Source organism: Moschus berezovskii, chromosome 15 (genome assembly GCF_049115385.1).
Source record: "Moschus berezovskii isolate FMDL1 chromosome 15, NW_MosBer_1.0, whole genome shotgun sequence".
Taxonomy (NCBI): Eukaryota; Metazoa; Chordata; class Mammalia; order Artiodactyla; family Moschidae; genus Moschus; species Moschus berezovskii.
The window spans coordinates 54,369,479-54,392,068 of record NC_142474.1 but is presented as its reverse complement, the minus strand read 5'-3'; the positions used below and the strand labels follow the sequence as shown (position 1 = coordinate 54,392,068).

Genomic DNA, 22,590 nt, shown 5'->3' with positions numbered 1-22,590 from the left:
GTATTTCATAACTTTCTTCTTGTTCTTAGCCTAGCAATTAAGACTAACCATGATTAAGTGTCTATCCACCTTTGTGTTCAGTCAGTCAGACTGTATCAAAATGTAGAGTTTCATATATTCATGAGTTTGCTTCTCTATACCCTTCTCTGCTCCCAACTATCATTCTCATTACTGTCAGGGTGTCTACAGAAGTCCTTCTTAGGCCTTTCAAACTTGATACTGACTTGGAAAGCACATACCTGCACTGTATTTATTTAACAAACACACCCTGAGGGCCAAGTATTGAAGAGAACAATGTTAAGCACAGTGTGGGAATACAAAGGGATCACCAGGACTATGAAGACAAAGAAGAACCTCTCTGCAAACTATGTATCTGATGAGGGGTTAACACCTAAAACATATAAGGAATTCCTAAAACTCATTGTAAAAAAAAAAAAGTAACTCCCCAAACCAAACAAAATGCTAAATAAAAAAATCTAGGCTAAAGACTTAGACATTTCTCTAAAGAATACATACAAATGGCCAACAGTATATGAAAAGATGCTGAACATCAACATCCCCAATCATCAGAGAGGAGGAAATCAAAACCACAATGCTAGGATAACCATTCACAAAAACAGAAAAGATAAGTAAGTGTTGGGGAGGATGTGTAGAATCCTTGTTCACTGTTGGTGGGAATCTAACATGAAAAACAGGATGGAGGTTCCCCCCCAAAATTAAAAATAGAACCACCGTACGATCCATCAGTTCCACCTCTGTGTATTTAATTCAAAAGAGTGAAATGAGGATCTCAAACAGATATCCACATTCCCATGTTCATTGCCACATTGTTCACAACAGCTGAGAAACAAACAACCTAAATGTCTAGCAACGAATGAATGAAGAAAGCGTGTAACATCCGTACAAAGGATTACCATTCAGGCTTACAAAAGAAGGAAATCTTATTGTATGTGCACATACATGAACCTTGAGGACCTCAGGCTAACTGACATAAACCAGTCATAGAAGGAGAACCACTGCATGATTCCACTGAGATGAGGTATCTAAAACAAACTCAGAGAAGCGGAAAATAGAATGGTGGTTGATAGGAGCAAGTGGAGGAGGAAATGGGGAGAGGCTATTCTACAGATAGAAGAGTTTCAGTTTCAGTTATATGAGAAATAAGATTTGCTGTACAAGCGCATACCTATAGTTAATACCATACTCAAAAATTCATTGCAAGGGTAGATCTCATGTTAAATGTTCTTACTACAACTGAAAAAAAAAACCCGACAGTAGGTGACAATGTAGACTGTGGTAAGTATGATGAAGGCAAAATGCTCAGAGACCAGACAGACGACCAGCAGTTGTGGGACTCAGGGGACTCCTGGAGAAAGCACAAGCAGTGGCAGCTGAAGGACTGGCCAAGCAGAGATGGGAGGGATAGAGGTCTTCAGGCACAAGGAGCAGCATGTACAGAGAAATGAAAATAAGTAGCATGATTCTGTTCAAGCATCGATAAGTTCATGATGGCTAAAAATATAAGCTGGGGTAAAACTACGTAAGGTCACTGAGTAAGTAAAGAATCTACACACGATGGAATATCACTCAGCCACAGAAATGAAATGAAACTGTACCATTTGCAGAGACGTGGATGGAACCAGAGACTGTCAACACAGAGTGAAGTCAGTCAGAAAAAGAAAAACATCATACAGTAATGCATATATGTGGAATCTAGAAAAATGGTACACCTGTGTCTTATCTGAAAGCAGAACTAGATACCCCGAAGTGGAGAATAAACTTACGGTTACCACGGGGGGAAGGAGGGTGGGATGAATTTAGAGACTGGGATAGACATATATATACACTACTATGTGTAAAATAGATAACCAGTTCAATGAGAACCTACTGTATAGCACAGGGAACTCTGCTTGATGCTCTGTGGTGATCTAAATGAGAAGGAAATCTAAAAAACAGGGGATATATGTATATGTACAGCTGATTATGATATAGCAGAAAATAACATCACTGTAAAGCAACTATACTCCAATAAAAATTTTAAAAAGAATCTATAGTTTAAAAATGGAAGGGGGAGGGCTTTTTTAATAAGAATGCTAGAATACCTAAAATTTTAAAAAAATACAAAAATGGCTTGGTTCATCTCACTTATAGGTAAAGGTACATGCACTTTGAGCCATGAACTTTGTGAAATCTATTTTTGAAGTGAAGAGCTTTTTAAAAACCCACTAACTGGTTGTTAAATTCCTGAGAAGTCAGGTTGCTACGGAGTTGGCATCTAGCCAGGGTTGCCAATTTCAGCCAATAAGGAGACAATATGCCCAGTTATATTTAAATTTCAGATACAAAATAAAAATTTTCAGTATAGTATACTCAAAATACTAAACAAGACATACTTCCACTAAAAAGGATTGCTTATTTGAAATTCAGATTTAACTGGGAGCTCTGCATTTTATCTAGCAACTTCTGTGTGTGCGCGCGTGTGTGTGTGCGTTAGTCCCTCAGTAGTGTCCAACTCTTTGTGACCCCATGGATTGTAGCCTGCCAGACATCTCTGGAAATTCTCCAGGCAAGAATACTGGAGTGGCTTGTCACTTCTCCCGGGGATCTTACTGACTCAGGGATTGAATCTGGGTCTTCTGCATTGCAAGCAGATTCTTTACCATCTGAGCCACTAGGGAAGTTAGAATTGGGATATTAGGTAATCCTTTGGGAAAAAGTAAAAAGGTAGATCCCTATCTCATACCACTCATAAATAAATAAAATCCAGATGGATTAACGGGATAAACATTAAAAAGAAATAAAGCCTACCAAAGCATTTGAAGAAAATACTAGGCAGTGCTAGCTTTAACCTTGGGGTGGGAGAAACACAGAACAGATACACAGAAAAAAATGTAACAACAACAAAAAAACCCAGAAGCCCTAAAAGAAGAGATCAAATGATTTAATTTCATCAAAAACAAAAGCTTTGGTATATAAAAGATAGCAGTGGCAAAGTTAAAGAAGACAGAAATGGCTGAGAGAAAGTATCTACAACACAGATTTAATACATAAAGAACTAAGAATTTATAAAGTACCCCTAGAAATATTAAGTAAAATAACCTCTCCTTCTAAAATGCCAAAAGACAGAAAATTCCCAGAAGAAGAAAACATTAAAAGTTGACAAACATATGAAAAGATGATTAAGTGCAGGTTCACTAGGAATCAGAGAAATGTGAATCAAAATAGGCTACCAAGTGTCAATAAACTGACAAAAATATTAAAGAGTGAAAGTTCTGAGTGCTGGTTAGGATGTAGAAAAACAGGAACTACACACTGCAAGTGTAAGTTTATACTTCTCTAGTTGGTAAAGCAAATTTCCAAAGGTAATTTGGCATTATGAACGTTTAACAGGTATTCCTCAAAAGGTTAAATAAACACACAGTTATCATATGACCCAGGATTTTCACTCTCCTGGCTAGATGCTAAAGAAAAGTAAAAATATCTTCTCACTAACATTTGTACATAAATGTTACTAATCACATCACTCATCACGGCCAAGTGGAAACAAAACCAAATGTCCATCAACTGATGAATGAAAAATGAAAATGAGAAAATGTGCTATAAGCTATACAATGAAATATTTTTCAGTAAAATGGAGTGAAGTGCTGGTTCAAGCTAAAATATGGATGAATCCTGAAAATGCTACACTAAGTGAAATAAACTGGTACAGAAGTTTAGATATTACATGATTCTATTAAATGTCCAGAATGGGCAAATCAACAGAGATAGAAAGCAGATTAATGGTGGCTGAGGGGAAGTGACTACTTATGGGTTTAAGGGTTCTTTTGGAAATGATACAGATGTTTTGAAACTGATACGGTGATGGCTACACAACTCTAGAACATATTAAAAACCAGTGACTTATACATTTTAAATGGTAGATGTGTATCTCAATAAATCTATTAGTTAAAAAAAAGAAAAAGAACAGAAGCCTAACTGTAACCTTTATTGGTTGGATCCACTATAAATAATTCTATGTAACCTCATCTCAGCTCTTAATTCTGATTGCACATTTAAACATTCCTTTCATAATTCATCTTTATACTCCTTCTTAAAGCAGTAGATGCAAACTCTTTCTCCTTTACATGCCTCTAACTTTGTCCATTCATTGTCAGTGGACAAATTCAAACTCTCAAAAGTTCTCCCAATTTAAATATTTGATACCTCAAAATGCCTTTTTCTTTTTCTTTTCTCAATACATTCTTTCTTCTTGTTTTAGAAGAACTGTGTATCTTTCCAACGTCACTGTTACTATCAACTCCATTTACTATCTCTTCTATTAAAAGCAGTTTCCCTCCTAACAGACAATTTAGGAGACTTCTATCCCTTAAAACAAAACTGGTGTATACCATCTCTTGGTCTTATGACCAGGCAACGAACTCCTCTCTTTCCACCCTTTCACCAGCAAAATGTCCTTGCCTGCATTCCTAAAATATTTACTCCTTATGCTATGGATTCTATCTCAATTGCTTTTTTAAGGGAAAGACCTTGGTAACTGCTAAATTCATAGCCTATTCTTAGTCCTCATTCTCCTTGATTCAGAGATTCAGCATGGCTCATTCACTTAACTCTAGATCACAATAAAAAAAAAATCTTTGGATAAAATTCTCAATCTCTGCTTCTCTCTATAAATGAGGCAAAAAATTACCTCTTAGGGCTACTGTGAAATTAAATAAATGAAATTCTTCTACATCGTCTTATATATTTATTTTCACACTGAAAACTCTGTTAAGTGTGGTTTAATAGGCTATCTATCATGATGATTAAGTATGATGGTTGTAAGGGAACCAGACAACTGTGGTTTAAACTCCAGCTCTGTTTGCATGAAATAAGATACTTAATTTGGTGCCTTAGTTTCCTTTATTCTATGACCTTCACAGAGTAGTTTTAAGAAAAGAAGTTAGTAAAATAGGAGAAAAGAATACAGTCAATAAATACTAAGAACAGAGGTTGGCATTGCTAAGATGATGCTTGTCACTGCTGGATAATGGGCTTTCTGTTGTTATCATTATTTATATTTATTTACTTGCTGAGCCAGGTCTTAGCTGTTGCACACAGGATCAGCATTTTTAATAACTGTCAACAGTTGTTAACTGCCCTTTAAATAACATGAAATCCCTGAGGACAAGAACTGTTCTCTGCCACCAAAACAGTGACTTATAGCTGACTTCCTATGATGTTTCTTGCACATATTCATTCAGTCAGTAAACTTCATTTGAAAACCTATTGGTTATTTGTACCTTACTCTCATCCGTCTAATTCACAGCTGAATTCTACAGCTTCTACTTTCCTGGAGGCTCTTTCACAGAGGCAGGGTCCAGCAGGAGAACATGCTATGGTGGACTGAGCACAGGCCTGGGCTGTGGCCAGAAGTCGTGCACGCCTGCTATTGGACATGGGGTGAATTACAAATGACCTAAGCCTCAGTTTTCTTAACTATAAATTGAGGTTGAGAAGATACACATCCAAAACATATTGCTTGGAACAAAGTACATAACCCTAGCGGCTCTCTTACTCTTCCTTTGCCACACCTATTTCATCTTGTTACTTCCCACCCATCTTGACTAGTTTGTGACTTGTTCTAGTTTGTGACCTGTCACCCCATCCCATTCCTATGCAAAAAAGCTGACAGGTTCAAGTTCTTATTTTGTCTTATGTTACTGCTCTGCTTAAATACCTTTAATGACTCTCTTCCTGACAACTTAGGTTTAAACTTCTCAGTATCAAGATTCTCTGGTTTCTTACCCAACTTTATCTTTATGATCTTTTCTGTCTCCTTCACAGTCAATGCTTTTATCTCCTCAAATCTGGCTGTACATTCTAATTACGTACGGGTAATTTTTAAATTATCATGTCCAGACCCCACTACCTAGAAATTCTAATTTGTTTATTTGTTCTCAGCTGGGGCCTGAGCACTGACTTACTCTTAAGCTTCCTAAGTGACAACGCATAGTCAGGATTAAGATACACTGCTCTAATCAGACTGGTCTGTCTCCCTGTCTCTAGACACAAACCTGTTATTTTTCCCTCTCTCTCATTCCATGTGGCTTCATTAAAATGGCCACTCCTACTTAATGGCTCCCTACTCATCATCCCAAGGCAAACAGAGTAGGAAAGGTTTCCTCCTTTCCTTGAACTTCTATCATATTTTACTTCAACTTGTGTTCATTTTTAGAGAAGGAAATGGTAACCCACTCCAGTACTCTTGCCTGGAGGTTCTCATGGACAGAGGAGCCTGGAGGGCTGCAGTCCATGGGGTCGTGAAGAGTCGTACACGACTGAGCGACTTCACTTTCACGCATTGGAGAAGGAAATGGCAACCCACTCCAGTGTTCTTGCCTGGAGAATCCCAGGGACGGGGGAGCCTGGTGGGCTGCCGTCTATGGGGTCACACAGAGTCGGACACGACTGAAGTGACTTAGCAGCAACAGCAGCAGTGTTCACTTTGCCTTGCATTAAAATTATCTGTGTGCGTGTTCTTGTTTTCCTCTTTTGAGGGAAGGCCAAGTATTCCCATGGCCTGTTTGAGGCATTTTAGAAATTTAATATTAATCTTCATAATCTAACATTTCTTTAAGGAAGGTATTACCTCCCTGAGTTATAAATAAGGAAACTGAAGACAAGAAAAGTAAAGCAACTTGCCTAAAGATTTGCAAAACTAGTAATTCTTTAATTATAATTTTTCTTTGTATATTACATATATTACAATCTCCATGTTGTCAGACAGAAAAACATCCAATAAATGCTGAATGAATATATGGACTTTCATTTTCACTTTGGTGAATGAAAACAGATTCAACTTTAGGTCAACATTCATAACAAGGGAGAATGCAAGAAGTATACCATGTCTATTTTCTTTTCCAAGATAATATTTTAAAGTCATTGCTTAGTTTTGATATTTCAACTATACTTAAAAAAAAAACAAACACTGCAAGACAATAGCTTTGAAAGCTAGTATTTCAAGAAACAGAAAAGGATGAATTAGTATGGATCAACAACCTAAATTGGATAGCTGACCAATATCCTATAAGTATTGGGTTGGCCAAAAAGTTTTTCATAAGATGTAATGGAAAAACCCAAATGAACTTTTTGGCCAACCCATATATAGCATGAAGAAAAGCTTATGGAAGACTTGAGAATCTGACATGCCTTTGACTGGCAGGGTTGAATATTTTCAGCTCTCAATCAGAATGAGGGCTCAAGAACAGGATGGGCTCAATTACAAAAATATAGAGCGAGTTCACCTCACTACTTTTTTGTCAGTGAATTTGACTGTTTGAACTTTGACCTTTACCAGAAATCACCTAAACTAAGTTCTCATTTTCACCTCATCACTGAGATAATTTTGTATACATTAGCTAATGTAGGATGGAAGGGTACCTCTTAGATTTCTTAAATAGTTAAATGAAAGGTTGGATGGTGTTAAGGTGCTTTTCAATTTTGAAATTCATTCATTTTTACTGATTTCCCCCCTAATATTGTATTCTTTCATGTTTCTAATAACTCCATGTATTTCTAAAATTTGAGAAAACTTAAATTTAAGATTCATTCACTTAAATGGGAGCAGAAAGCAGTAACTATTATTTTCTCAGTCATAATATTTGCTTCTATCATTTGTTGACAGTTTTATCCAATTTTAGGAGAAAAATTAAACTTCCCTGTGAACTATAGGAGTCATGATGATTTCTGTTCTACATTACACACTTCAAGTATTACATACTTGACAGTTTGACATGCCTTTAACTGGCAGGATTGAACATGTGGTAGTTATTCAATGTATGTTGAAAGAACATATAAATGAATTCAGACTGACCAAGTAACAATAAGCTACAGGGAATCTTTTTCAGAGCTGTATATCAGCTCTTCTTAACTAGATGGATTGGCCAAAGATGCCTGACTTCAACGTTCCTGGAAACATATGAAGGTATACAAAAGACATAACTGAGACCAGAGATGGAGGTGATGGTGGTTTAAAATTCTCAGACAACCTTAAATTTACCCAGCATTTTAAAGGAAATTACAGACCTTAAAAGTAATACAGGGAAAAAACCACTAGACTCTTAAAGTAAATACTTCAAATCACGATACTCAATTTTTCAATTTTAAGCAAAATTCAATAGTGTTCTCGACTTACAGAGAGATATTACTGGATATGTACAAACTTTACATATAATACATTTTAACTTTACATATATAAAAAGACCTATTACTTTTTCTAAGCAAGTTAGTCCTATAATCCTAATTTTATATTAGAGAAAGCTAAAGGCTTAAGTATCTTGACTCAAGTCATATACTTGGGATTTGAACCCAAGTTTGTCAGCCTCCAAAGTCCATGCTCTTCACGTTATAGTGCTGTGAAAACTGTAAGGGTTTCCTCTATACTAAAGCATTTATCTTAACCTCTAAGTAACACAGAGCCATTAAACACATGAATTAATAATCAACTGTATTTTAGTGGAATATTCACCATAAACAAAATAAACACAACAAAGAATAAACACACTTACTCATTCCTGAGCATTCTCTATCACCATCCCATACATTAGAAACAGCATGTCCTGTCAGCAGGAGGTTAATTAAACTTTGGCTATTAATAAAGATTAAAAAGTAATTAAAGTATGAAAATTATACTAATTTTCAAAACAAACTATTCTTACGATAAAGCATAAAATCATGACTTTTTACATTATGTTGTTTAAAAAATAGAAAAACCTTATAGTTCTCATTTTATACACAACCTTGCTAAATGTATCACTTTCTGTGTCACCACAATGGCATTTGTTGTTCTATATAATCATATAAATTTAACAACTTTATTCAAGACATCATATTTAAATAGATTTAAAAAATGATACTTAGACCGCTAATTTATTTATAATCACCTTAAAAATACATATATAATTTTTATTATTTTGTGTTTGATGCAAGACATGTGAATTTAACCTCTGGGGCAGAAAGATCTAAAGGAAATATGTTTTGTAGTGCATTAACAATCAGTCATTGTGTCATCAATTTTTAGCATAAATAGCTATAAAAAGCTTGAGAGGCAGGGTTTTCTCAGAGAAAAATAAAGAAAAAAAAAATTTCCCCCCAAAGCTGGAAAGCATTCACAAATACACATAGATATGCTTATTTCTAAGTTAAAGTGAGCAAATTTCATCTATTAGAAAATTTCATGAATGCACTATCAAGCAAAATTTGTTAAAATAGTCCCACTGTCATCCTAAAAGAAACGATTTGCTACAATAAACCCAGTGCATACACAGACCTCAAAAGAAAGTTAATACTTCATACATAAAAGCAATGTATAAAGCGTAACACTGCTCATACTCAGAGACTTTAAGCTGTCAATACCATCAAACAAAATTATCTGACTCGGTAGTGTTTTATCTTATGTGCATATTATCCATTCTGAAACCTAAAGTCTATATGAGGAAATAATAAATTTTAGTTAATTACCTGCCATGTCCATACACAGGATCTATCAAAGGCTCACTCGAATCTTCAATTTCATTTTTTATGTTTTCAATGCCCTAAAGAAACCAAGAATTCATTGGCTTATTTTTAATTTTTTTAAATTTTTATTAGAAAATTGAAATTTACAATGTTTTTATATCACTCACTGAGTACATGGCATTTAAAAACAACTTCATTACAGAAAGATAACAAAAATACAAAGTCTTAAAACCTACAGGATATGGAAAACATTATCCACTGAGGCCTTAAATGTAGTAGACTTTACATAAAAAGGAAAAGCAATGAGTCTACAAGTATACAGCCAGTTTAAGAAGTTAGCAAGATAAATAATCATAAAGAAAAGAAATCAAAGGCTCACTTGAATCTTCAATTTCATTTTTTATGTTTTCAATGCCCTAAAGAAACCAAGAATTCATTGGCTTATTTTTAAAACTAAAAATGAAAATTATGGTAGTTTAAAAACTAACCAGTTTATACTATGAATTAATAAAACACAATTGTATAAGTAACTTTTCTCCCAAAGAATTACCCAGATTTGAAATGGGGGGTGCGTTTGAAATGAAAATGGTGAGAAGCAGCTAATTAGTATCTTTTCTTAGAATCTTTTCTTCTGTGGACTCTACATCAGAACAGGTAACAGATCCAATGTGGGTATGTGAGTTAAACGGGTGGCGGGGAGGGCCAGAGAGGGGGAGACAGAGAGACTGTTTAAGTTTCAAGTGAAGTGAGGAGAAAATTATTTTATCTGGAAGTTAATACTCACATAACTTCAGTTGAAATTAAATTTGAACCCAATATACCTACTGAGGTACCTGATGTATTTTCTTAGATCATTAAAACACTAAATATATACACACATGATAAAGATATAAATTTAAATATACAACAGGTGTTTCTCATACATAAGAAAATAGAAGGTTCTCTTCTGATTGTGTGTTCTTACATACTGGTCATACAAACATGCACTGACAAAATAAAATGTAAACTAGGAAGGCAGGAGTTTCTTATTTTCCTGAAAGCCAATTTTCTGGTATTTTTAATCACCCAAAAGATCACCCAAATCCCTAAAGGTCTAGCTACTGGATAAGTACAAGAAGGCCTAGGCATTTTATCTCCATCAATTTCAAAATTGTCATTGTGATAAACTGCCATTCATTGTGCTATTCACCTAACTTTAACTATTTATTCCATTTGATTATAGGCCATTTCTAAAAATTAAAGAGATGATAATCAACAATCAAAATAGTAATGATTGTGGAAATACTGTAGAAGGATACAAACAAGTTTAAGATCTCACACTGGCCTTCCTTGTAGACAACTATACAAAATGGACTATCATAAAGTCACAATGAATAACATAAACAAGTGCCAAAAATCACTAGGGAGAGAGGGGACCTTATTTCAAAGACCAGGTCAAGGAAGAACTAGACGTGACGGTTTTCTTGGCTGTGAACGACAAGACAGAGAGGAGGTATCAAAAGTTTTGAGCATAAAAACTGGGAGAGTACTGATCAGTCACAATGAACTCATTAAGAAATCAGGCATCCTCGGGACCTCCATCACTGTCAGTCCCATTGTTAATCGACTACTAACTACTTTTCATTCTTTCTCTTAAATATGCTCCTAAATGATTTAAAATTTCTAAGTTTAAAACATGCTTCTAAAAAATATGCTCCTTTTCTTTCCATTTCCATGATCACTGCTCTGGCTTGGGGTCACCTATTTCAGTAACTGCTTTTCCAGTTTCCCTGACTCTAGTCTTATTATCCACATACCAACTCCCTCCAGCACAACTCTGATACGAATTTAAAGAACCTTTTAGCAACAGTAAGACCTCATTACTCCACTGCTCACAATTTTTTATTTGTTCCAATTCTGGCCACGTGAAATGAGATTTTAAGTATTTTTGCACAAGAATTCTTACATATATGCCATTCTCATCTTCTGCGGTTGCACTTCTGGTATATTATGCTACACTAATACTGAACTCTTATATTGTTTCCAAATGTGTGATATATCCCCAACTGATAATGTCTTTATACCTGTTGTTCCCATAGCTTGAATTTCTTCCCATAGTTATTCTGTCCAGAAAACTTCTCCCCATCCATCAAATGATGCCTACAAGGTCTGCCCTTGATTCCACCATATGAACTGAGGCAAGCCTTCTATTGTCCCACCACGCTTTGTGCATGAAACAAACAAACAAACACCAGAAATACTGCCAAAATGGAAGTAACTATTAAGGTGTCTACTTTTTTGTTTACAACACTGAAGAGGAATGATTAAACAAAAATTGTATCCCACGTTGTAAGTTTAGTTCCTAATAAACAGTCAATGCTCAATAAACACTTATCAAGTCAATGAAGTCTGATTCCAGATATGGCAAATCCAGCAGGATAACTCAGACCAAACAGGTCACTGGAGATGTGAGGCTGGCACTTGCAGAAAAGGGCAGGACCAGAAGCGTACAGGTCAGAATGAACCATATAAAGGTAAGCTGAGAGGATACAAAGGTAAGTAACAGGAAAAGATGGAAATGAAGCTATAAGCAGAAAAGTAATTATGAGGCATTACAGAAAGAGAACCAGTATAGTGATTTATCAGGTAAGCTAAGAAGGGACTGGTGTTAGATACAGCTGTTCCACAAGGGGCTAAGGGGTCAAGTGCTTCTACTATGATCAAAGAAAACACAAAACCAAAGACCTCACTGCACTTCATAATTAGAACATTACTGATAAATCTCTGCAGTCTAGAAGATCATGGGTGAAGTTTGAAAAGTGGTTAAGTAACAGGTGAGTGAAAAAAGAGAGACGGATTCTTCATTACTGGCACAAGAGATTTCAATTCTGAGATTTAGAAACAATATCAGGAGTAAAATGTCTCTCTGCAGCAGGAAAAATACTAAACTCAAATGAATAAAAATCAGTAAAACATCTTCTTTAACCAACCTTTGTCAGTAACACAGAATACAGAAAAAGCAATACTCCAAATTTGTTTCCCCACATTGAATACTGGTCCAAGACAGCATCTCTTAATTCTGTTAAACTTCTGAATGATCTTTTTCTGGGGGGAAAAAAGAATTAAGTATTAACATGATGATGAGATTGACCACATTCATAAATGGGAACATTTTAAAATTGTCTTCTACATTAAAATGCATAAAGAGATTTTTGTGTCTCAAATTTTCAAATATAAATTTAGCCATTAAAAGCCAAAGCCATTGCTGACAACTGTCATTATACGTAATAGGTACCATTAAAATAGAAAGCCTACTTGGTAAGGAACCTCTTCATCTCTTAGGTGAACTGTCTGACATCAATGACTTCTTCAATGATCATACAGTTATTTAAGGAATTAGGTGGTCCTCGTCTAGGATATGGTTAAGAACAAAGAAACTTGACTTTTTAAAGCTTGAAAATTATTTAACAAATATCTGAACACCAAGGATAAAGGGTACATTTGTGGCTTCTTTTAAAATAATGTTGTATTTCAAATCAAATGCCACTCACAATTCTACCAACATAGCTATCCCTACCTTTTATTTCACAACAAAAAATTTAAATACTCTAATGAAAATATGGCACTTTTAATGAAAATTATAGAAAGCATATTTTGACAATAAGCAATAACACAAATATTTATCATACTAGAAATCTTTATTTTCACTTGGAGAAACATTAAGCTAAAATGATTTTTTCATTATAATGATGAAAAAGCCTTTATTGTTATAAAAGGGTGTATTTCCATAGTTAATTTGGGAATCAGAATATTTGAAGACCATATTGACAAATTATTCTTTTTTAAAAAAAATCTGAAAACAAATTAATCCTCAAGCATACAAATCTAAGTACCTTTCCACAGTATGAACAGACTTAAAATGGCAAATGTGTCCACAAGGTAAGTATTTTAAATGTTCCAATGTTACTTACTGAATTAATGCATGAAATCGCTCAAAGCCAAGCTCTTCGACAGCCAAGGCAGCTATACATAAAAGACACTTTTCAGCACTACACATGGCAAATAAATGACACAAGATACACACAGCAGGCTGTAAATACTTTTAAGCAATCAAAAGTTTCCCTTTTTCCTTACTCCTTAGAATTCTCAGTTTATTTTCCACTTTACTGTAACATAAATTTATATTTCAACATCTTAGGTATCATGAATAGAACTAAAATGGATTTAATACTGAGAATGTAGAAAGGTGATTAAATAATACACATTTTCTTTAAATTCAGTTGTGCTAGAATAGTTAATAACATGTGAGAAAGCATTGACAATCACAGTGCTTCACACATAATTGCAATGTGTCCTGCACTTCTAAATCATCTTTCATTTCTCAGAGCCAAGTCAAATCTTCACAGCTAATCTTCCTCTAATATAAAATCTTTGAATTGATGTTTCATTATTAAACAAATGTGTATAAAAAGGCAGAGCACTTTGAAAGTACACAGGTTCAACGACAGCTTTAAGTTTGTTTCCTCATTTACTTGTATAACTTTTGATAAGTTTTCAGCATCTTATTTAGATTATATTTACTAATAAAATTATAAAATTTTAAGAAATCAAAGGAAATCAAAGAAAGCATTTAAATGAAAAGTAACACTTACTTAGCACAGTTCTAAGTTCCAGGCCCCTTTTTAAATGCTCTATGGGCCTTAACCTCATTTAATCCTCAAACAACCCTATTACCCCATTTAACAGAAGAGGAACCTGGGGCCCAGAGAAGTATCCTCCCAAAAGCACAAAGCTATAAACAGAGAATTGAGATCTGAACCTGGATGGTCTCGGCTCCACAAAAATGAAGTCTTTAAAGAAATTCTACACACATCAAAATGCTGACTCTAATTAATCACAAGGAACAATTTCAAATATACCTTATTAAATAAATGTTGGTACTTTCAAATACTAATCCTCACTAGAGAACTGAAGAAATTGTTTCACTATGTATTCAAAAGTGAAATTCTGATTTACAATAAAAAATGTCACATTATTTTAGCCTTTCAAAGTCCAGATTTAATTTTCAAATATTTTTAATTACTCTTCAACATCTGTAAAGTCCAAATGGATTCATTTAAATATTTTTTGATTTGTTTGTGGGAAACAAACTGAAATTGAACCTGAGTATTCACTACTGCAAACAAGTGTGCATTACCAAAAGCCAAAACTACACACCACGAAAGCCAATGAAATTAATGTTTGTACACAATGTAATACTGACAAGGGGAAAAACACTTCACATTTAAAATTTCAAGATAAAATAAAACTTCTACCTAATCTTTTCCAAACTGTACTAACTTCTCTGTGGTGCCTGATTATCTAAGTAATTTTACTGAGTGTACACTATAAGAGTTGACATAAAGATAGTAATTTAGAGTAAAGAGGCAAGCAAAATAAAAAGCTTAGCAGGCAGGATGGTAGAAAAATATAAAACACAAGAAAAAGAACATAGCTGGGAATAAAGGAAAGAACAGGTAAAACAGATTGTTATATGGAATAAATTTTAATATAAGTTCATTTCATTGTCAACATCTAATGTGAATTTTCAAATTTTCAATTACTAAAACTTCTCAAATTTATATAACATTAAAAATCAATTTATAATAGTTTCATTTCATGTCTATTTTAAAAATGAGACAAAGTAAACTGGAAAATTACTAAAAAAATGTTTTTTGGAGGGGGAGTCAAGATAATATGCCCACACAGGTCACTGAAGTGCCAAAATTAACATCATGAGGCCATTTAACCTAGAACAATTTAACCCATCAACACAGAAATGTACAGTACATCCAGTAAGCACACAGTTTACTAAGATACTAATGAAAAATGTTAGCAAAAAACTATTTTCTTATAATATTAATACATGGGAGTAGTTTTAACCACATATTCTTTAAAACAACTTCTAACCTCTTCAACTATTCCTATTAAGATTTTAATATCCTAAACGAAACTATTAAACATGCTTTTATGCAATCCAGTAAAATCTGGAAAATATTTTAAAACCAGCCTTAATGACATTTTTTGATTATCAACCTTGTGAGTATTTTCCACTTGATTTCTTCAACTCTAAAAATGTATTAAATTCTTTTTGAAATGCTAAGTTTGAAAGGCCTAAAAGGAAATGTCATTCAAGTGTTTAAATTTAAAAAATTATTTCTTGCAAATGTACTATTAGTAGAATTTGCCATTGTAACTGCAAAGGTAAGAAAGATAAGATGCTGACATCATAGAGACATGCTGGCTCAAGGAGACAACTTGCCTCATAGACAATTCTATAGGGAGAGCAAGATGTGTATCATAGCAACTGAAATTTACTTTTTAGAAATTGGGTGTCTACAATTTCCACAGAGAGGATAGTTAATAGATTGCACTAATAAGTAGAACAAGTCACTTATTTAATAAAGGCACTTAGAACTATCAATACCAAAAGCAACCTACAAACAAGTTAATTTCTAAAAAGAAAACCAGAAACGCAACTCTTCATCTGTAATATAATGTTACTAGTTCATTCTGGCAGTTTGTAGGTCAACTATGTAAGAATTTTTAAAAACTAAAGACCAAAGAATATATAATTCTTGTGAGGGAGAAGAGCTGTTATTTTTCTTTAAGAGAAATCTTCAAGGTATGAAAAACTTAAATGAATGCAAAATTAAAACTCATAATAAAAAAACTATCTCAAAATAATTCATCTACAGTAACCATGTCCAAAAAGTTCAGGAGGAAAAGAAATAACACAGGGAAGAAAAATGTCCCCATCTTTGCTTTAGGAAAATAGCTAATGATAATTAAGACATTCCATTTCAGTGTTCTTGCCTGGAGAATCCCATGGACGGAGGAGCCTGGTAGGCTGCAGCCCAAGGGGTCGCAGAGAGTCGGACATGACTAAGCGATTTCCCATTCCCATTCAATGTAAAAAACAGCAATAATAATTTCCCTGTTTTCCCCAATACCAAGTATTTGAAGCAAAGAAAACAGAAATATGTTCCTTGAGCTTTCTAAATGAGAGTTCCGAAGCTCCAAAGAGATTGTCATCATTCCTTGAGCTTTCTAAATGAGAGTTCCGAAGCTCAAAAGAGACTGTCATCAAGTAGAAGTTAACTAGAACTTTTACTAAGTTTACTTTAAGAGATTCATTTCCTATGTTTTTTCCCCAAAAATCAAAGAAGAAATAAACAAATGTAATATCCTCCAGCAATTAAAATCATCAAGTGAGAAATGAAAAATACTAACAAAGCTCAAGGATTAAGTAAGCTTAGGCTAAAAAACAGATCTTATACAATGTTTAAATCTTGTTCTCTTTTTAAAATTTTCAGTAGTTCCATTCAAACACACAGACAAGAAATTACTTCAGGAAATAAAAGTGTGTCTTACAAGAATGTTCCACTTGGCAACTAGACTGTGCAGGGCTCCCAGAAAGACTAGCGGTTTCCTCAGTTGTTTTTCCTCTTAACCAAGAAACCAAGCAGTAGGCTCCCGAGTTGTCACAACCAGCACTTTCTAAAATATCACACAAGGTATGACAAAGGAGTTCCTTCCGCTCTTCCTCTAAAAATAACCGAAGCATAAGTTACAATGGTTTTCTCTGCAGGGCACAAAAAAATCCTGTCAAATAACAATGTTAAGAATGTGTTAATTTAGTGACGAAAATCAAGCATTTTTTAGGGGGGCAGAAATCCATAAGCCACTGATCTTCAATTACAGTTTAGAAAAACAATGTGCTTGAGGGTTAAAATGTCACTGCTATTGAATATTTCCATTCAGGAGAAAAAGAATCCTGGAAAATGCAGAATTAAACATCAGAGGAAAGAATATGCTATGTGGAGTAAGCTGATACTGATCATCCCTTTCTTAGGCTGCAAACAGAGCCTTTCAGCCATGAGGATTCCCTTCTTGTAGAACCAGGTCTTGTAACGGCCTATGGAGACCTCTGTTTTTCCCCATTTCTGAATTAGACTCATGTCTTTGATCTCCCAGTCCCACAGGGGGAAGAATAATGAGATAATATACCATAGCACATACAATGACACAATCCATTACATTAGCAGAGGCCGTTGCAGTTATGCCGCATAGTACACAAACCACTGATACTGGACTGCGGTGATCTGAGCCATCAGACATTTACAAAAATTAGCACAAAGGCTCAACTTTGCCCTGAACCTTAGCCACCCTCCCCTTTTTGAGCGGTGTTCATCTCCAGAAGTAGTACCACTTTCTGAAGCTTTCAAACAAAGGGGATAAGATGGATATATACCCCATGGAAAATTTTATGCTAGAGGGAGGTTTCTCTCTCCCTAGATAGACTAAGAGTTCTTTCAAGACAGGAACTGTCCTATTCACTTTCTAGCCACCACAGCATTTACGACACTTACGACAATGCTACAAACATTTCATATCAATATGAATGTTTCTATGCAAGAAATTTTAGAGATTTTATTAATAAAATGTTCTGCTAGTTAACAGTCTTTTTTGAATAGTTTTCTTCTCTACTGAAATTTATTTTGCATTTCAGTTATTAATTAAAAATACATCACAGTGACACTTTATCTCTTGAATTTAAAACCACTAGTAGAATGTACATGCATGGTTTGGAATGGAAGCTGTTCTGCCCTTATATACAAAACTGTGATTATAATATATTCCACCTTCTTTCAGTAGTCATTGTGAGTTCACATAAAATAGTGTAAGTGAAGAAAATACCTTTGTAAACTGTCAAGGATGCAAATGTTTGTTATTATCAGGTAGCACATACAGTTCTCTGATTTAATCATAGTGCAGAAGCCATGAAAGCTTCATTTGCGATTTAACTCCAGATTTTGTCTGGAAAATCCCATGGATGGAGGAGCCTGGCAGGCTGCAGTCCATGGGGTGGCTAACACGACTGAGCGACTTCACTTTCACTTTTCACTTTCATGTGTTGGAGAAGGCAATGGCAACCCACTCCAGTGTTCTTGCCTGGAGAATCCCAGGGACGGGGGAGCCTGGTGGGCTGCCGTCTATGGGGTTGCACAGAGTTGGATACGACTGAAGCGACTTAGCAGCAGTATTCACATTGTATAAGGTGTTATACTAAAAGATTCAGCAATACAAAGATAATCTTGAGTTTTTGCTCAAAGGTAAATAAGACAATACAAACATAAATGATTCTTCCTTATGGTATGCTATCATTTAACAGTGCACCGAAAGATTTTTCCCTTAGTTGTAAAAACTTGTCTTACCCCTCTCAGTTAGGAAAACCACATTACAAAATACACATTTTTAAGATCTAGAGTCACTGTTCATGAAACTTCCAGGAATATTTAAAAAATCAAGCTCACGAAAAAGTAACTGATAGTTTACTTTTTAAAAACAGGTAATTTCAACTGAATTACTGCCAATGAATGGTGCATGAATCACTCATAAAATAAAAGATGGAGCAAAAGTTGATAAAAGACAGCTATCATACCTGGGCAATCCCTCCAAGAAGACTTCTCAGAAGAAAACAGGAGCTTCTTCAAAAGAAATGCCTTTATACAATTAAAGCAATAATTATTAGAATTTATTATAAACATACTTTATATCATTCTTTTATTCTAAAATGGAAAAAAAAAAAACCCACCTAATTTGTACCGCCTTTCTGATCTTTTGAATAGTGCTATAGAATTTCAAATCGTTTCCCTTCACATTCACCAGTAACTGAACATAATTACTTACTTAGAATATACTACTATAAACTTGATTCTAGATCCATACAATTCTTCTTTTATAGTACATATTGTCTGGCAAATAGAAGAACTGACTCAAAATAATAACCACATAACTGAAAAAGAAATTTACTGCTTCATTCACAGAGTGAAGGCCCTATCGACCAGGAAAAAAAAATCTACATTTCTCTTTGATTCCTTGGAGGAAAGAAAGCTAAATACAAAAGTGGTTCTGTACTAGTTCTCATTTGTGACACAGGAATACCACTGTGTGGGTCACTGATAAGGAGTTCCTAACTTTCTGATTTAACTCAAAAAGCTTTAAGATCCCAAAGAAAAAAACAAACCCATTTTTAACCTTTTCTTAAGTGTGCCAACTATGTTACATTGGTAATTTGATAGCAGTTCTGTGTATAATACTGTTTCCTTCTCAAAGTGTAATTAACCTGACTTGTTTACTTAAGTGGCAGATCCTGATGCTCCACCTACTTTATCTCCAGGGGGCAGATTCAAGAAAAAGTAGTTACTATGGTGATTCTTACTCATCAGTGTCTGAAAACAGCAGTATACAGATAAGAAAACTACTTTTAGTTAGATAGACCTAAAGTTGAATTCTGGTTCCATCATTTTACTAATTAAAAATAATAGCACAAACTTTAAAATACATGAGATGATCTAGTAATACACTTAGCATAATACCTGGCACCTAATAAGCTATCAATTCTAAATATTTTAACAAAAAAATAAGTAACATTCTATGATAGTCTCACTGAAATAAAATCTACAAATACTACAACCAAGTGCTTCTGACTTTTCCCCAAATAACAAAAACCATAAAATTGAGTAGCATAACTATATTACAAAACTGGAAAAGGTGGGACAACCATTACTTCATCACTAATAGAACCACCATTCACATTTTTATATACTTCCTCCCAGTCTTTCATACCTGTTTTAAATTTTAAGTGAGACGCCTAATGGGTATGTGATTGTTTTCCACTTTTCTGTTTTCCCACGTAATTCATAACTATAAGTCAATCTCTAAATGTCTACCAAGCTATTAAAATTTACTTCAACATTATTCCATGTTTATATAACGTTACTATGCATTAGGTTATTTGCAATTTTTTAAAACTACTGTAAATAAAATACATATTTGGACTTGCTCTAAAAAAGCTAATTCTTGAATGAAACCTTTCCATCTTCAGGAAAGATTCACAGAAGTAAAATTATTCACATCAAAGAATCTGCATTATTTTATTATGGTTTCAATTATAATGCAAAATTCCTTCCCTAGGTCATAGTACAAATTTATACTACATAGAGTTATCTGTAGCTACACAGAGCGTGCCAGCATCACCCTACCCTTATATGCACTGGCAATTATTTTATATATGAAGATCAGAAACAGTAAGCCTTCTGGCAATTATTTTATATCTAAAGATAAGAAAAAGTAAGCAAAATAATCTATTTAAAAGTTTTATTTGCACTTTGGTGGATTCCTCGTGAGCTTGGGCATCTTGATTTTTTGGTTGTGCAGCATCAGTCCACCTGCCATGACTGCATATACTTGCCCATCTCACCTCTGAGGTTTCAGTGTTTTTCTAACCAATGTGTATGAGTTCTTTGTCTAAGAAAGATACTCATTTATAGTTAACATTACTCATCTATTCTCTTAGAGGGTTGGTAACACATTATTTTCAATTTCCTGTGGTTAAGTGTTGTATCAAGAATAAACTTGGTACATGGTATGAGACGACCCAGATTCAGTTTTCCCCCTCAAATTATCAACCTGTCATATCAGTAGCATTTACTAAACTACACTGTATTTCATCACTGATTTGCATTCCTTCTTATTATATGCAATTAATTCCAGGTAAACTATTGTATGTAACATGGTCTACTACTGTATTTTCTACTTGGTTCCATAATGTCTATTCTTCGAGCAAAAGTGCCATGTTCTTGCACTCAGTTTTTAAAAGTTTCAACATCCAACTCACACACTTCCCTTCATTACTCTCAGTAATTTAGTTTTGATTTTTACACTGAAATATTAATACAAACAAAATTCTATAATCAAAAACATTTATGTGACTATGAAGCTAAATTACTACCTCAAAGATATATCTTGATTTTGAATATTACAATTATTTCCTGTTACATAGCAACTCCACTTGCAAAAATTACTACCATTTTGGAAACATACTGAATTTTATAAAACATGAAATTCTTGTTGTTTATCTTGCATTTAAGTATATTCACAGACTGGCAATAAAGACTCTAAGGTACTATTATGGCCCAAGAGGATCAGTGGTAATAAAATCTATCTTGTATATGAAGAAGACATGGAATCCTCAGATTCAGATAAGATTTCTACTAGCAAACCAAAACCTACCTCAGTTGCTCAACAGCTCTAATAACTAATTTATAGTTAAATTTATTTATACTCCAAAATCCCTAGGCAAAGCTCAAATTTTTCTTAATTAAAAAAAAAATCTACTAATGAAAAAAATGTATCAACTTTACTTTTTAAAGATGATACAATGACCTACAAAGAATATATTTTAGAATCAACCATAAAGGAAAACATTTCTTTTCTTCTTCAGAAAATGCACTTTAAATTTAACAATGTAAGTGTATGGAGTTTGAAAGACAAATTTATTTTGCAACTAACAGTTCAGGAAAGCATTCTTTATGCTCAATGAATAATAAATACCACATTAAAAATGTATTTTCAAAATGTGCTGATTAAAACAAGCAATAAATTCAAGTTTCTTTTGCAACAGTTCTGAGGTTATATTGCTGTTTAGACATTGTAAATATCACAGCAAACTGAAAATTCAATTCTGTTTTAATAATGTAATAGTTCATGGCAAATCAGCCTTTGAATTTCAAACAATGCAACACATAAAGATTCAAAGTCAACTACGCACACTGAAATTCACCCTATCTCATGTGCAAAGAAAAAAAATTTTTTTTTTTAAATTTTGGTAATTGAAATCTGCTGTTACTGATTTTATTAAGACCAAAAAGCTAGACCCTAAAACAGTATATATCATCAACTTACTTTAAAATCTGATAAAAGTTTTAGGCCATGAAAATACTAACTCATCTTCAACTTTTTTGAAGAGTCATTTTAAGAGACAAATGGTACCATGACTATGGTATAACTACCTTTGGCATAAATTATTATTACTCAGTAGGATCACTGTGTAAGATGTCATGGTCATTATTTTCAAGAAAACGTAATAGAAAATTTGGAGTTAAACTTAGCCAAATGGCTACTGCTTTGTAACCTACTCATATTCTGAATTCATTTTTATTTCAGACATTTAAAGCAATTTACATGAACACAAGTTAAGAGGTAACTGATCATGCCTCATGATTACACAGA

At 34.0% G+C, this 22,590-nt stretch overlaps 1 protein-coding gene across 3 annotated transcripts in view; it reads right to left on the bottom strand.

Moving 5' to 3' along the window:
• MINDY3 (MINDY lysine 48 deubiquitinase 3) overlaps window positions 1–22,590 on the bottom strand; it is an 84,384-nt gene that overhangs the window by 49,678 nt on the left and 12,116 nt on the right. For 2 of the 3 annotated variants that reach the window (XM_055429283.2, XM_055429293.2), the window contains exons 3-8: window positions 18,959–19,019; window positions 16,888–17,061; window positions 13,446–13,497; window positions 12,465–12,579; window positions 9,499–9,572; window positions 8,547–8,626 (exon numbers count right to left, since the gene is read on the bottom strand). In XM_055429283.2, the coding sequence (XP_055285258.1) occupies window positions 8,547–8,626; window positions 9,499–9,572; window positions 12,465–12,579; window positions 13,446–13,497; window positions 16,888–17,061; window positions 18,959–19,019 (556 nt within the window). The remainder of the gene's footprint in view (window positions 1–8,546; window positions 8,627–9,498; window positions 9,573–12,464; window positions 12,580–13,445; window positions 13,498–16,887; window positions 17,062–18,958; window positions 19,020–22,590) is intronic. The other variant, XM_055429299.2, reaches the window with a different exon arrangement.